Raw genomic sequence first — 16,956 nt, 5'->3', positions numbered from 1 at the left:
ATGCACAAAATAACAAATATCCATGCATAACTACCTGAGCAAAATGCATAGTGCTAACCTGATCGGCTTTGAGCTTGTGGGTAGAGGAGTGTTGTGGGAGACAAAGATACTAATTCATGAATTACTGTCTTTAGGTACTTGGGAAAATAATAAATCTATGGCTAACTAAAGCTACAATCATAGGACATTAGAAGTCTTGTAATATTGCCAGAAGCAAGACTGACAACACAAAACACTAACAAATAACTAATGGAGGGAGAAAATAGATTTGAAAGTTAGCAAGAAATTTATAGGAACTTCTAATACACAAATAGAAAATGCAATCATGTGACCTTTATAGACAGATAGGAGAAATTAATAATCCATCTTCTCAGTAAAAGATGCCAATCATAGCAGAAGTTGTGAGGAACCAAGGTGTGTGAGTACACCAGAGGGAGAGCGAGAGACTTAATTATTGATAAAATTGAGTACAAAATAATGGTCCAATCCTTTGGACTAGTGTTCTGAAAGAGACAGTTGCACTGAGAATGGATGTGTTTATTGCAATGATTCAAAATTCCCTAAGTTCTGGAAAAGCTTCAGTGGTCTAGAAGGTACTAATATGCATATGCAGACATCAGAATGCCAGAATTTCTTGAAAGATGACAAGTAAGAAACCATCCAGAAGATCACTATTTTGCAGCAACAATATGATTTCATAAAAGGGTAGAAGGATTTTGGCCCAAAACGTCAACTGTATTTTTTTTCCCTATAGATGCTGCCTGGCCTGCTGAGTTCCTCCAGCATTTTGAGTATGTTTGCTTGGATTTCCAGCAACTGCAGATTTTACTTTGTTTGTGAAGGATTTGAAAAGTAAGTTTATTTTGAGGAGTGATAATTGGGTTAAAAAATTTTAAATATTTTATAGAAGTCTCACATAAAAGGCAAGGTTTGACTAATACATCAGCATGGTTAGAGAAATAATCACAGAAAATGGTAATACTTACAAAGGACATCACAAGAATCAAGGTAGTAGCATCAGCTATTTAAAAATGATACTGTTATGAATGGACCAAGAGTAATGTGTCCAGATTTGGATGACTCACAACTCCTTAATGTGTTAACTTAACTCCGATTAATGTGTTAATCACCTCATTAGATCTTTGAATACTGGCAAAGTAGCCATTAAGTAGACCAGTACTATAATGCATCTTTCCAAGAATCTTTTTTTTTAAAAAGTGTTAGTATTATGCAGGTGAAGTTCTATCAAAAACAATATATTAAGTTATTATAAATGAAGTGGATCAGGGAAATGATATCAGTGACTCATAAACAGTTAGTTTGTAAATATCAGTCAAGCAAGGTGTCTTTTCAGATTTTTGGTCTCATTTGTTGAGCAGAGTGGCTATACTCACTTTTATTAATGCCAATCATTACCATGTTCTTTTTTCAGTCCTTCAGTTTATTTTTTTTAAAATATTTAGTAAGATATTGTAAAGTCCTCATTCCCTACTTAGAAGGCTTAGATGTAGAATACAATGTAAAATCCATTAAAACAGCTTGTTATTAGAAAGACCAATTAAAGATCTCAGAAGTTTTATCAGAAAAAAACATACATTTCTGCTTTCAATATCAAGATGAATAAGTTAATGTAGCAAATAAGTGTATTTTAATTGTGTATGTTTATTTCTAATACCTATAGAACATTCAAAATCAGTAATCAATGTTCTTGGCTAATTGATTTGAAACTTGTATGTAATTTGCAAAGCATATGACATTAAGTATTAGACAAGAAACTGAGGTGCGTTATTATTCATACTAATTTTGACTTATACAATTTATTTACTGGTATCTATTTACTGTAAAGCAAAGAGGAGATTATTGTCATTAACTGTGAGGAAACAGCAATGTACAAAACTTGATCTACAAAGAGTACGCAATCATTTCCATTTTACTTTTACTCAAAAAAGCAGTTTACTGAGAAAATCATATCATTTATTTGTACCTGCAAACAAAATCATCAGCAAAAACACCAAGGAATGTTTGGACTTACCAGTGCTCGATTTTTTCCTTGCAGTTTGAGACTACCTGTTATTAAAATAGACAACTGCTCATGAAAAGCAACATTAAGAATTCTGAAACTGCTCATACAGTAAACACAAAAGAAAATAACTTAAAAATTAATATAATTTAAGATTATTTTAAGGTAATCTTAAAAAATGTAAATTATTCTGCTGAAATCCTTAATTTCATTGATTTAGCAAACCTCAGCAAAACTGGTACAGAAATGTCTCCATTTTACTGAGGCACTGCAATTTTGTATTGAAACAATGCCTTTTCTCCATTTCCCCTTCATTTTACAAACGGTTAATCCTTACAATTCACATACAACTGTTGACACCACTTCATTTAAATGAGATTTCAGACAACAATCACGTTATTGTTGATTGGCATTACAAGCTCAACCTGGTGTTTAGGACATATTAAAACTACACAATTTATAAATCGATTCACCCCTTGATAATTGAAATCCTACATTTTTGTTGATTGTGCATTTGATAAGAAATCCAGATAGAGAAAGAAAATACCAACTAGGTGTTAGCATAAGCATGGTGATACTCAGTGTGCATATCTGACAAAAGAATAGATTAGAAATATATTTTGACATACATATTTTTAAAAAGTACCTACATGTATTAGCAAAAGGAATTCTATACAAGTCATACTAGGTTTGCACAAGTGTCACTTCGAACAATTTATATTAATCATACATCCTGTACAGAAAGAAATGAAAGAATATCAACTTCTAGAGAAAAAAAATCAAACCAAAAAGGTTGTGTATGAACCAAGAATTTCAGACTGAGATACATGTCAGGGGAAAGCAGCAGCAGATCCTCCTATAACAGAGCCAAACAAAAGCTGTATATGCTTCAAATTATTTGATAACCATCACCTCCATATTAAGTCCTTCAACCAGAAGATTTCAGACCACCATCAAAAAGCTTTCTCATCCGTTAATTAGATCCTTCTTCAAATGATATAGGATGTGCTGGTTATAAAGCATATCAACTAGATATAAACCATATTTATAATTTTTCTAAAATATTCCACTGAATAATATCTTAACCAATTGCTGATTTTGTTATAATGTAAATGAACTAGCCAAAGGAATAAAGCTGTAAGTGGCCTCAAACTTTGGTAAAATAAAAATTAACTGCAGTTTTAATCAATGTCCAAGAAACTTACTGCATATATAGATATCAAGTTATGACAGGATTGGTTCAGCTGCAATGCCTTCTGTGATTAAACAGCCTACATCACTGTCTGGACTTGTGTGAACATTCGCTACTTGAATACAGCTCTGAAAATTGCTCTGAACAGGGCACAGGCATCTGTGGGACTACAAGAACAACCTTAGGAGGGAGAAAAATGATAAATGCTATTAACACACGTGTACTAATTTTACCTCCAGCTTCTCAAGGGAAGACTATAATTAACTTCTAGCTATAAACCTGAGTTATATAGAAGTATACACTTACACCAAGAAATCTCCCACCTTCCTCCTCACCCTACTATGCTATTATTTTTCCCTCATCTGTCAAGAATCACTCTTTTCTGGCCACCAGTCTACTTTGTTGCAGCTATATAGGACCCTGGTCAGACCACACTTGGGAGTATTGTGCTCAGTTCTGGTCGCCTCACTACAGAAAGGATGTGGAAGCCATAGAAAGGGATTTACAAAGATGTTGCCTGGATTGGGGAGATTGCCGTATGAAAACAGGTTGAGTGAACTCAGCCGTTTCTCCTTGAAGCGATGAAGGATGAGAGGTGACCTGATAGAGGTGTTTAAGATGATGAGAGGCTTTGATCTTGTGGCTTTTCCCCAGAGCTGAAATGGTTGCCACAAGAGGACACAGGTTTAAGATGCTGGGGAGTAGGTACAGAGGAGATGTCAGGGGTAAGTTTTTTTTTTTTTTACGCAGTAAGGGGTGAGTGCATGGAATGGGCTGCTGGCAACGGTGGTGGAGGTGGATACGATAGGGTCTTTTAAGAGACTTTTGGATAGGTACATGAAGCTTAGAGAAATAGAGGGCTATGGGTAAGCCTAAAAATTTCTAAGGTAGAGACATGTTCGGCAGAACTTTGTGGGCCGAAGTGCTGTAAGTTTTCTATGTTTCTAATATAGCCATTATTCCGAATCCCTTTGCAGAAACACAATGCCTAGTTAACACAAGAACTATGCAAATCTATTTAACACAGTCTTTATATGTATGCATTTGTAGAAGCACAATGCTGCTAAGGTGTGTCTGAGAATTAATCAACCATGCTCAGTTTTCCATCGTCAGTTCAAAATAACTTAATACAAGTCGTAGTCTGGAAAAGGAAAACAGTCAAAAGTTAAGCACTGCACACAGCTTTGTTATTTATGGATTTGCTATCCACAAACTCTGGGTCTATAAACTTATTAAGTCTGTCTTGCTCTCAATCTATTTCTCATGGATATATTGACAACCACCTGCAGTGATGTGGGTTTTGAAATCACAAGCTGCAAAAGTGTAAACCAAGGCTGCAGACGGACACTTGACAAATGTAGTCTGGAAACTGACCACTATTTATACGGGCAAGATGCAGAGAGGTTTGGAGAGATGTGAAATATGCCAATTGGCTGAGATAGAGGCACACAATAGGTGAATGAATGAGCTATGCATTAGAACAACTAGACATTTTAGAGTTAGAGACTGCAGTAGCTGGAATATGGAACATAAAAATGTTGGAGGAATTCAATGGGTCAGCAGCATCTATGGATGGATGTGAACAGTTGATGTTTCAGATTTAAACCCTTAATCTAGAAGGAACTATTAACCCCTCCCCTGTAACTTAGAATCTACTCTAAACCCACCAAGTCCTTTACAGTTAAGGTGTTTGGCATCACAGAACAATAAAAGACATGTTACATCTAAGGTGCTGTTCCAATTGACAATGCAACTAAAATACAATTTAATTGTTTTAGCATGTTTATTATAAGCATTAGCACTTAAAATATTATAATTTTTACCTTTATTTGGGAGTTTACCAGTTACATAGGAGAGACCTGTCATCTGCATTTTCTTTTATACCTGTGTCCCCATCCTGTGCAGGTAACAAGGACTAAGTGACATCTCAAAAATCATAATTATCCTATGAAATAGCTGGGGGGATAATTATGAGATTGTGAAAGATGGGATATATATACTGTTATTATTTCAATTATAATGGAATCTGAGATAAAACATTATCATTTGTTGTCAGAAGAATGGAGGGAGGAAGTATGCAATTTATCAGCACTTCTAATAATTCACAAGTTAATTGCAACTATTTTCTCACTCACTTTCTGCTTATCTCTGACATTTGGTTATTGCAGCATTGTATTACTGGCATAAATATGAATTTCCTTCCCATTTCTGATTATTAGGTATTCTATCTTCTGCCTCTAAGCACAATCAGTGAAGAATATTTGAAATATTGTTTAATAATATATTTTCTTGTTGTTAGAAACCACTACAGAAATTTAAATGAAGGCAGTATAAAGCAGTATACAGTACATGTAAAACTACTAGCAAGTCAACTATTATTTATCATGTTCAATACTACCTTTGAAATTGGAATGTCAATGTTTGTAAGGGAATTTTGCTACCATCAGTGACAGCTTACTGTACAATGTAAATTAGGAAAAATCTTTTGATTTAGCTTTTCTGACTTTACTTACACATTAATAGCCAGCTCTGATCATATGGTACATTTATAAAGTCAAAAAAACAATAATTCTTAGAAAATTCTAGCACCAAATTTTCATTCGGAAGAAGAAATATGCAAAACCAAACCATGGCAATGACAAGAAAATCTGAACACCAAGTCAATCCGTCAACGTCTGGATATGCCAAACCAAGTAAAATTACTTTACCTATTGCAGTTAATATTTAAGTTGATTTATTTAAATACCTTATGGATTGAATGTATCTTGACCCTAAAGGCTAGTTCAATAGATGCTGATGAATCCCAGCACCATACCTCAGTTATTATTCTTTTCAAAAGGTTTCAATAGGTACATTTACTGTTGGAGAAATGTGTACAATATACATCTTGAAAGTCATTTGATGTACTTTCAGATTACTGAATTATGAGGGGTGTGCATGTCTGCCTATTATTCCAAAATTGCCCATGTGACAAAAAAAAATGAAGCAATTCTAACAACACACTTGTAGAAACAGATCAAGGAGTAACACAGCGACTTCTGTGTTCTGCATGTGTCCATTACTTATCAATTAAGCTCACCAAGCTCTTTAGGAATACGGCATTACTTCAGCTCAATGCAACTGTCTTGGCGCAGCTTGCAGCATTCTCATTTCTGAATGGGTTTCAGCCTCACTCCAGCATACAGCTTATGTGTATCAATACAAATTACAGAGATGTCTGATATAATGCCCTGTTCATTTAGCTAAAATAATGGATTGGTGATCATTAGTCAGTTGTATTGTAATTTTGCCTACGCTACTATTAAATAAATATACAACTTCTAGGTATACATGTCTCGAACACCAGATCAAATCCAGCTGTCTTCTATACTATGTACTTAGTTTTTGACTGTAAATAAATCAAATCTGCATTTTAAATAATGATAAACCAAAACTCAGGCATTTCTTTAAATATTCATTGAGATAACTTAACCTTCACAAAATAAATTTAACTTCAACACCAACAGCTTCATCAGATGTTACTTGTAATACAGTTAAAACATTTGCCAAACCGTAGGTGTGTTTTTTTTTGCTCCAATCAATATTTTGAAGTTTAATATCAGTTAAATAATTCCAAGATACTGCACAGATAAACATATACAAGTAACTTACTCATATTGATGCATATTGCTGTAGTTACATGAAATTGTCAGATTGAAATAATTAAATGTTCAGTACTAAGACCATACATAATTAATATACAAGTGAATAACAAGATATTCCACAGTAAGCCATGAAGAGCAAAAGGCCTTCTTAAAATCAGATGCTAAATTTAACTTGTGTCATTATAAACAAGATACACGATCCTAGTAGAGTTTAGCTATACAACAAAGGGAAGTAAACAACTGTTAACTGTGTTATTTGTATGCCACAATAAATTGATAACTTTGATAACCTATCAAGTTTGAATGCAGAATATTCTAAATTTAATGGAGCAACTCAACAAGGCAGGCAGTACAAGATGTAATTTTCAAGTGAAGATCCCCACATCACAAAATTGGTAAGTGAGAAGACGGGTGTATTTTAAGCCACAGAGAGAGAAGGGTGAAGAAAACACACAACAAATTTAGTCTGCACTCTATCACATTCTCTCCAACCCTCCCCTCTCTGCAACGCAAATCAAGGTTGTCTTTCAATTTTTCCCTGAAGATGAAGTATCCTTGACCCAAAGTGTGAATCAGCTAACCTGCTTACTCACTGCTTCCAGTACTTCTATTATTTTTGTTTCAGATTTCCAGACCCTGCAAATTTGACCACAGTTTTACTTTTACATAGTTTACCTGTTAAACTGGATACAATATAACATGTGTTACAGTCAGTCTCAGCCAGAAATATTGACTGTTTATTCCTTTCCATAAATGCTGCCTGACCTGTTGAGTTCCTCCAGCATTTTGTATGTGTGGTGTTACAGTCTTCTGGGAACAGAATTGACAGAGTGGGACTACCTTATTTATGCAAGTGAATTACAATTCAGTTGCTTTTATTTTTAAACCATAAAATGACATTTTTCTAACAATTTAAAATTAACCTATTCACAAACATTAATAAACTTATTGTCACTCATTACTATAATTGTTTCAGTTGTTAACATTGCACATTAACTCCCTTAGATACACATCAGCAATCCCTTAAAAATCAGTTTTCTATTTCTCTAAGCTCTTTCACAGCATTCAACAATAGTCACAAAGCATTAAGGTTATACAAAATTCATGCTTTTTTTTCTTTTTTGAGATATGGGCCCTAGAACATAATATGTTGTAGTCACCATCTTATAATTAAGTAAGGCACCAATTTTGATTTCTATTACATTCTCTTAACTCCATTTTCAGTCAGGTTGTTAGAAAATTACCTCAAGGAAAACTTTGGAACCTATGGCTCTATGGTCTAAATTTCCCGATGTTAGTAACAGTAAGACCAATAAAGCTCTCCTTAAAGCATGTGAAAATCAAATGGCAACTTGCACTGACTGTACAGGCACAGTTAATTGCCAGAAAATTAAATGCAACAACCTGCTGCAAGCTGCCCAAAAACTCCATTTTGCAATCTAACTCCCCATTCAAATGTATTGAAAAGCATGAAGGTGGATGACATGAGCAAGGTTCGAAACAAATTTTTTTGCAAACCTCCTCAAAAATATGAGAAAAGATACATTTTTATAGCTAAGGCAGATAATTATGGAATATTGAATGGAACAAACATTAAGAGCAGTTATATTAAGTTGAACATTTTAATGGGCAAATCATTAGGCCTAGTTGAAAATATCCCAGGATGTTAAAACAAAGCTGGAAATTGCAGAAGCTGACAATCCTTTAGTCCTTTTTGCCTACCAAACAGTGTCAAGGGACTGAGGTCTGCTAACATACACATCTATAAAGGAAGTAGATTAAACACAGTTATTACAGACCAATTTGTTTCAACTTTCTCTGTATAAACCATTATTTAAAAAGCCAAAGTTTAATCATGGTTAGTTACATGGATTTTTGCCAAGGCTTGTACCAAGTTTCCACATGGCAGGTTGGTCAAACTAGAAAAATCTATGGGATCTAAAGGAGAGTGGCATATTGGATCCAACATTGATCCAGTGGCAGTTACTTACTGATGGGTGTTTCTGTAGCTGGGCATTTATCACCAGCGGACCTCCACGTGGATGGATATATGCCACACAATGATTAATAATTGTTTCTATGGCTCATTGACTGATACCGCAGACCTCCACAGGAGTCAGTACAGAATAATTTATTTTTAATGAAGTATATCAATGACTTGGACTACAATTTAAAATTTTTTGTAAGGATACAAAAATTGGCTTTAAACTCCAAGAAGATAGAGATGGTTCAGAAAGTTGGACAGTGAAATGGTACATTTAATCCAGAAAACTGTGAGATAATGTATTTGGAAAGCTATTGTGATGCTATCTTTTATCAGCCAATTGCATCATAAAGCAGCTGGGTGGTTATGGCAGAATTCAACACAACACTAGTTCGGCCACAGCTGAATACAGTCCTGGTCATTCCATGACAAGAATAGGGAGGGAATGCAGGAAATGTCAGACTGGAAAACATAGCTATGAAAAATACGGGAAAATTTCTTTGGAACAGAGATTATCTAAATGAGATGAATAAAATTATGACAGGCCCAGAAGGGAACAAATAAGAAAAATATACTTCCTTTACTAGAGGGGCCATCAAAAAGGATAAAGGTTTAATATTTAAAGGGGTGACAAAGAAAGACTTTTTCCCATTCAGCATGTGGCGGGATTCTGGAACTGGCCATCTGAAAAAATGTTAGGTGCACAAACCCCTTGAAGTACTTGATCTATGATTGAAGAGCTATGACTTGGATTTAGGCTGAAGTATTCTTGTTCAACCGTACTGACACGACAGACTGAATAATCTTGCATTATAAATTTTCAATGTTTCTATGAAATAGTTTTCAGTGCCAAAGTAAAACTAAGTTTCACTTGTATTAACTACTTTAAAGATTGGTGGCAGATCCAATCTTCCATTTCTTTTGTATTGACTTCCCACTTATCACAAAGGACCTGAAATTTGTATTGCAATTATAATGAAATTATCAGCATTCATTATTACATATGGAACTGTCAGCTTCTTTGATAAACGCAATCCCTTACAGTTAGGGATGGCTTACTGAGGACCTGAAGATACTTGTGCATTATTTCTTTTAACGTGGGATGGCTATGCACGTTAGGTACCTATCCTAATTTTACTGGGAACAAGATGATGATAGACCAAGCTCTGCTGCATAGGCAGCACAGAAACACCTATAACATTAGTGTCTAGGATAACCAAAATTATTAATTGGTTCTGTTGAACTTCTGTGAAACAAAAACATGTTTTCTACAAGAATGAGTAGTCAGAAGCCGTCATTAATAACAGGGTGATGTTAAAATCTCCACAAATGGGATGTTTTTAAAAATTTCTAGCTGTTGCAAATTTCATCTTATCAGGGTTATTCCCCTGCAGAAGTTCTTTAAAAATATTTTAAATCAAGGCACCACTAATAGGATTGAGGTGTTATATGGTTCTCTTCACCTGAAATGCCAGCATTCCCTATTTTAATCCAAATCTTTAGCATCTACATTTGTTTGTCTTTGCTTCAATTTAATTTACTGGTGAGACCACTTGCTGAGATTCATACCGGTAAAAGAAGTCACCGATCTTGTTGGACACTTTTGTTTCGGTGCTTGCTCTTTATCAGTGAAAGCAAAACCAGGCCTATATATCCTTCCCGCTCTATTCCCGACTCCGCCTTGACTAACTACATGAACTAGGTATTTCCTGGTTCCGATGCCGTGATGCTTTATTCTGGTTGGTTAAGAGAATACACGGTTAAATTTTACCGCTTGGAGTCGTAGGTCGCCGTAGCCCTGCAGAAGGCGCTGTTCTATCTGGCAGCCAGCAAGGTTCGTTACGAGTATCACTAAGTACTGGAGCCCCGCAATAAAATACCGAGCAGTGGTTTTAAACAAACAAAATATTTGCAAAGTAAAATGGACAGGAAAAAAAGGTTAAAGAAACGAAAAATCCCTAAGATATACAACAACTAAAACGCTCAAACGTTATTAAAACTATCCACGTACACAGTTAAACGCTAATATGATTCTTTCAATTAGTTTTCCATGCTCATCGGCAGTTTAATGATTGAAAGTGGTCACGTTCCTCGTAATCTCGGCCGATGAAACAAAATAAAAGGAAATAAACTTAAAGTAAAATAGAATGTGTCGATTGAGTTGGTACCTTCTAGTTACAGTTTCAACTGGGATCTATTAAATTTCTGCGTCGTTTAGAGGGAGAGAGAAGCGTAAGCTTTAATAAAATGTCAAGCGACATCGATCGACATTTCTAACCAACCATAAAAAAGGCTAAACAGGTACAAATAAAAGTACCGTAGCCAGAGGTGCCAATTCGCTGTCTGCAGCAAAACCCGGGATTTATGCAGGCGGCCCCTTTAAACACAAGCCAGGCTCCAGGGCCCCCGCCCCCTTCTGACCGAGGCCGCCACTCCAACTGCTCCGTCGCCTTGCTCTCCAAACCTGCTGCCTTAGGCTCTATTTAAAGGCCTTTACCTTGGCGTGCTCTTCTCTGAGTCGTGAAAGTGGCTGCGAGGGGGGCAGCTTGACGGCGGAACAGGGCTGCGAGTCCGCCATCTCCTTCAGGCCGGGCCGAGCGGCTGATGCACAGACACTCAACAACAGGGAGTCCTAAAGAAATGTTTATGTATGTGAAAACTGTGACCGCGGAGCTCCTCACTTCTCGCACACATAGAGAGAGCAGGCGTTTTCATCCACAAACTAGCAGCAGAAAACATTTCACACTCGCATTATTATCCCACAGGCTCCAGCCCAGCTCTGACGAGGAATCCCTGGGACTCAGCAGCACCTCCAGCTCCGCGCCATGTTCCTCGCCCGGTGAATGCCGGGAGCACACGCACCAAAACAAGCGGCGGGAGGAGAAGTGGGCAGCACATGGCCGGGGGAGGGGCAGGCCGAGTGGCACTAACTAGTACTGGGGTAGGCTGTGAGTGGCACTAACTAGTACTGGTCAAGCTGAGAGTGGTACTAACTAGTACTAGGACAGGTTGTGAGTGGCACTTACTGGGGCTGGCTGAGAGTGGCAGTAACTAGTACTGGTCAGGCCGAGTGGCACTAACTAGTACTGGGGCTGGTTCAGAACAGCAGTAACTGGTACTGGGGCACCAGGTGGTAGGGGAGAAAGCTGAGAATGGTAGCACCTGATGCTGGGGCAGCTTTCAAGAGTGGCAGTAGTCAATACTGTACAGCAGCATGTGGTACTGAAGGAGAGAGTAATAGCTTGTGGTAACTGATGGTACAGTACTGGGGCAGCACGGAGTGGTAGCATGTGATCCCTGGGCAAGTGGAAAGTGTCAGCAGGTCCTACTGGGGCAGCACTCGGGGTGGCAGCAGCTGGAGAAGGGTGTGCTTGGAGCAGCAACCTGTGGGACATGGGAGGGAGAGCTCAAGGCCTGGGAGAGAGAAACATATAACTGGACAAAGAGCTGTACCGTATTGGCAAAGGAGTACCTCGTGCTGATATGGAGTGACTGCCGGCCATAGGAACAGGAGCACAATTAATGGAGTTAATGAACATATAAATGTAGTGCTGGGCAAACAGGGTGATACATGATGCTGAGCAAAAAGGTGTGATATTCATTTTATTCCACCTATTTCCTTTTCCCTGCTTCTCTGCTACTTAGATCAGCGTTATCTCTCTCAGTTCTGCTGAAGGACCTTCAACCTGAAACATCTGGTTTCTCTTTCCACAAATTCTGAGGGTGAAGGTTTTTTTTTTCAGAATCATGGTTTTGTTTCAGATTCCAGCATCCACAGTTTTATTTGCTTCCCAGTACCGGGGAGGAAGCAGCGTAAGCTGTGGGAAGGAGATTGTGTCCTGAAATCAAAAAACAGCATGGGGAATTAGGAAGCTCTTGGCACAGAGATAGGGCCAGCACAGGGCATAGGGGGAGAGATGATGCATAATATTGGGGATAGAGAGTGCGTGGCACAAGACAGCAATACAGGGTTCCCTGGGCAGAATGGTTCTGCACAGTAACACAGAGAAATTGGTAGTGTATAATCCCAGAGAGCAGGCAAGGTACTGCATAGCACAAAGTTCTGGACGATGGGGGAGAGGCAGAACAAGGAAATGGGCAGTGACAAAATTCAGTGAGGCAACACTCAAAGTATTACAGAGCAGCATAGAGCACTGGTAGAGATGCCATTTATGGTCATTGGCGCACATTGCACACGATGAACAGGGAGAGAGGTAGCACGGGGTACTGAGGAAGCAGCAACACTCACTACAGAAATCACCTCAGGTCGTTAGACACATAGAGCAGTTCATGGCACGGGGTGTTGCATCTAGTAAGAAGCAAGATTTAGGGAGCACCACGTCACACATGGAGACAGGCAACAAGGTGCACTGGGCAGTGCCTCGAGAGAGAGGAAAAAAGGAGAAGCAGCAGAATATTAATGGGGAGCTGCGTAGTTAGGGAGCAACAGGAGTCAATGAAGCTGCCACGACACTGGGGAGCCCCAGAAGTCAACGGGGCTGCACAAGGTGAATGAGGCAGGTAGTTGGGAGCAGCAGGAGGTGGAGGGAGCAGCGCAGGCTAGTGCAGAGAGGAGGGAGGTGGATGGAGAGGAGAGGAGGGAGGTGGATGGAGAGGAGTGCAGAGAGGAGAGAAGTGGATGGAGAAGAGGGAGGTGAATAGAGAGGAGTGCAGAGAGGCGGGAGGTGGATGGAAAGTGCAGAGAGGAGGGAGGTGGATGGAGAGGAGGGAGGTGGATAGAGAGGAGTGCAGAGAGGCGGGAGGTGGATGGAGAGGAGTGCAGGGAGGAGGGAGGTGGATGGAGGAGTGCAGAGAGACGGGAGGTGGATGGAGAGGAGTGCAGGGAGGAGGGAGGTGGATGGAGAGGAGTGCAGGGAGGAGGGAGGTGGATGGAGAGGAGTGTAGAGAGGAGGGAGGTGGATGGAGAGGAGTGCAGAGAGGTGGGAGGTGGATGGAGAGGAGTGCAGAGAGGCGGGAGGTGGATGGAGAGGAGGGAGGTGGATAGGGAGGAGTGCAGAGAGGAGGGAGGTGGATGGAGGAGTACAGAGAGGAGGGAGGTGGATGGAGGAGTGCAGAAGGGCGGGAGGTGGATGGAGAGGAGTGCGGAGAGGAGGAAGGTGGATGGAGGAGTGCGGAGAGGCGGGAGGTGGATGGAGAGGAGGGAGGTGGAGAGGAGGGAGGTGGAGAGGAGGGAGGTGGAGGGGGGAGTGCGGAGAGGAGGGAGGTGGAGGGGTGAGTGCAGAGAGGCGGGAGGTGGATGGAGAGGAGTGCAGAGAGGAGGGAGGTGGATAGAGAGGAGGGAGGTGGAGGGAGGAGTGCAGAGAGGCGGGAGGTGGATAGAGAGGAGGGAGGTGGAGGGAGGAGTGCAGAGAGGCGGGAGGTGGATGGAGAGGAGTGCGGAGAGGCGGGTGGAGAGGAGTGCAGGGAGGAGGGAGGTGGGTGGAGAGGAGTGCAGAGAGGAGGGAGGTGGGTGGAGAGGAGTGCAGAGAGGAGGGAGGTGGATGGAGAGGAGTGCAGAGAGGAGGGAGGTGGGTGGAGAGGAGTGCAGAGAGGAGGAAGGTGGATGGAGGAGTGCAGAGAGGAGGAAGGTGGATGGAGGAGTGCAGAGAGGAGGGAGGTGGAGGAGTGCAGGGAGGCGGGAGGTGGATGGAGGAGTGCAGAGAGGAGGGAGGTGGTTGGAGAGCAGAGAGGAGGGAGGTGGATGGAGAGGAGTGCAGAGAGGCGGGAGGTGGATGGAGAGGAGTGCAGAGAGGCGGGAGGTGGATGGAGGAGTGCGGAGAGGTGGGAGGTGGATGGAGAGGAGTGTGGAGAGGAGGGAGGTGGAGGGAGGAGTGCAGAGAGGCGGGAGGTGGATGGAGGAGTGCGGAGAGGCGGGAGGTGGATGGAGAGGACTGCGGAGAGGAGAGAGGTGGAGGGAGGAGTGCAGAGAGGAGGGAGGTGGGTGGAGAGGAGGGTGGTGGTTGGAGGAGTGCAGAGAGGAGGGAGGTGGATGGAGGAGTGCAGGGAGGCGGGAGGTGGATGGAGGAGTGCGGAGAGGCGGGAGGTGGATGGAGAGGAGGGAGGTGGAGGGAGGAGTGCAGAGAGGCGGGAGGTGGATGGAGGAGTGCAGGGAGGCGGGAAGTGGATGGAGGAGTGCAGAGAGGAGGGAGGTGGATGGAGAGGAGGGAAGTGGATGGAGGAGTGCAGAGAGGATGGAGGTGGATGGAGAGGAGTGCGGAGAGGCGGGAGGTGGATGGAGAGGAGTGTGGAGAGGAGGGAGGTGGAGGGAGGAATGCAGAGAGGCGGGAGGTGGATGGAGAGGAGCGCAGGGAGGAGGGAGGTGGATGGAGGAGTGCGGAGAGGCGGGAGGTGGATGGAGAGGAGTGCGGAGAGGAGAGAGGTGGAGGGAGGAGTGCAGAGAGGAGGGAGGTGGGTGGAGAGGAGTGCAGAGAGGAGGGAGGTGGGTGGAGAGGAGTGCAGAGAGGTGGGAGGTGGGTGGAGAGGAGTGCAGAGAGGAGGGAGGTGGGTGGAGAGGAGTGCAGAGAGGAGGAAGGTGGATGGAGGAGTGCAGAGAGGAGGGAGGTGGAGGAGTGCAGGGAGGCGGGAGGTGGATGGAGGAGTGCAGAGAGGAGGGAGGTGGTTGGAGAGGAGTGCAGAGAGGAGGGAGGTGGATGGAGAGGAGTGCAGAGAGGCGGGAGGTGGATGGAGAGGAGTGCAGAGAGGCGGGAGGTGGATGGAGGAGTGCAGAGAGGCGGGAGGTGGATGGAGGAGTGCGGAGAGGAGGGAGGTGGATGGAGCAGCCGAGAGGCGGGAGGTGGATGGAGGAGTGCAGAGAGGAGGGAGGTGGATGGAGACGAGTGCGGAGAGGCGGGAAGGGGATGGAGTGGAGGGAGGTGGATGGAGCAGCCGAGAGGCGGGAGGTGGATGGAGCAGCCGAGAGGCTGGAGGTGGATGGAGGAGTGCAGAGAGGAGGGAGGTGGATGGAGAGGAGTGCAGAGAGGCAGGAGGTGGATGGAGCAGCCGAGAGGCGGGAGGTGGATGGAGGAGTACAGAGAGGAGGGAGGTGGATGGAGCAGCCGAGAGGCGGGAGGTGGATGGAGCAGCCGAGAGGCGGGAGGTGGATGGAGCAGCCGAGAGGCGGGAGGTGGATGGAGCAGCCGAGAGGCGGGAGGTGGATGGAGCAGCCGAGAGGCGGGAGGTGGATGGAGCAGCCGAGAGGCGGGAGGTGGATGGAGCAGCCGAGAGGCGGGAGGTGGATGGAGCAGCCGAGAGGCGGGAGGTGGATGGAGCAGCCGAGAGGCGGGAGGTGGATGGAGGAGTGCAGAGAGGAGGGAGGTGGATGGAGCAGCCGAGAGGAGGGAGGTGGATGGAGCAGCCGAGAGGCGGGAGGTGGATGGAGCAGCCGAGAGGCGGGAGGTGGATGGAGCAGCCGAGAGGCGGGAGGTGGATGGAGCAGCCGAGAGGCGGGAGGTGGATGGAGCAGCCGAGAGGCGGGAGGTGGATGGAGCAGCCGAGAGGCGGGAGGTGGATGGAGGAGTGCAGAGAGGAGGGAGGTGGATGGAGCAGCCGAGAGGCGGGAGGTGGATGGAGCAGCCGAGAGGAGGGAGGTGGATGGAGCAGCCGAGAGGCGGGAGGTGGATGGAGCAGCCGAGAGGCGGGAGGTGGATGGAGCAGCCGAGAGGCGGGAGGTGGATGGAGCAGCCGAGAGGCGGGAGGTGGATGGAGCAGCCGAGAGGCGGGAGGTGGATGGAGCAGCCGAGAGGCGGGAGGTGGATGGAGCAGCCGAGAGGCGGGAGGTGGATGGAGGAGTGCAGAGAGGAGGGAGGTGGATGGAGCAGCCGAGAGGCGGGAGGTGGATGGAGCAGCCGAGAGGCGGGAGGTGGATGGAGCAGCCGAGGGGCGGGAGGTGGATGGAGCAGCCGAGAGGCGGGAGGTGGATGGAGCAGCCGAGAGGCGGGAGGTGGATGGAGCAGCCGAGGGGCGGGAGGTGGATGGAGCAGCCGAGAGGCGGGAGGTGGATGGAGCAGCCGAGAGGCGGGAGGTGGATGGAGCAGCCGAGAGGCGGGAGGTGGATGGAAATGAGGGAGGAACAGCGGGGAGACGGATTTGCGCGTGTGCTCCCGGCATTCACCGGGCG

General features: G+C 43.6%; 1 protein-coding gene across 2 annotated transcripts in view; it reads right to left on the bottom strand.

Moving 5' to 3' along the window:
- uri1 (URI1 prefoldin like chaperone) overlaps window positions 1-11,670 on the bottom strand; it is a 73,365-nt gene extending 61,695 nt beyond the window's left edge. For both annotated transcript variants that reach the window (XM_072279685.1, XM_072279687.1), the window contains exons 1-2: window positions 11,338-11,670; window positions 2,033-2,067 (exon numbers count right to left, since the gene is read on the bottom strand). In XM_072279685.1, the coding sequence (XP_072135786.1) occupies window positions 2,033-2,067; window positions 11,338-11,418 (116 nt within the window). In that variant the 5' untranslated portion in view covers window positions 11,419-11,670. The remainder of the gene's footprint in view (window positions 1-2,032; window positions 2,068-11,337) is intronic.
- Window positions 11,671-16,956: the final 5,286 nt, after the last annotated feature.

Source organism: Mobula birostris, chromosome 15 (assembly GCF_030028105.1).
Source record: "Mobula birostris isolate sMobBir1 chromosome 15, sMobBir1.hap1, whole genome shotgun sequence".
Lineage (NCBI taxonomy): Eukaryota > Metazoa > Chordata > Chondrichthyes > Myliobatiformes > Myliobatidae > Mobula > Mobula birostris.
Note: the sequence above shows the minus strand (reverse complement) of the source record. Positions and strands in the feature narration are given on the sequence as shown.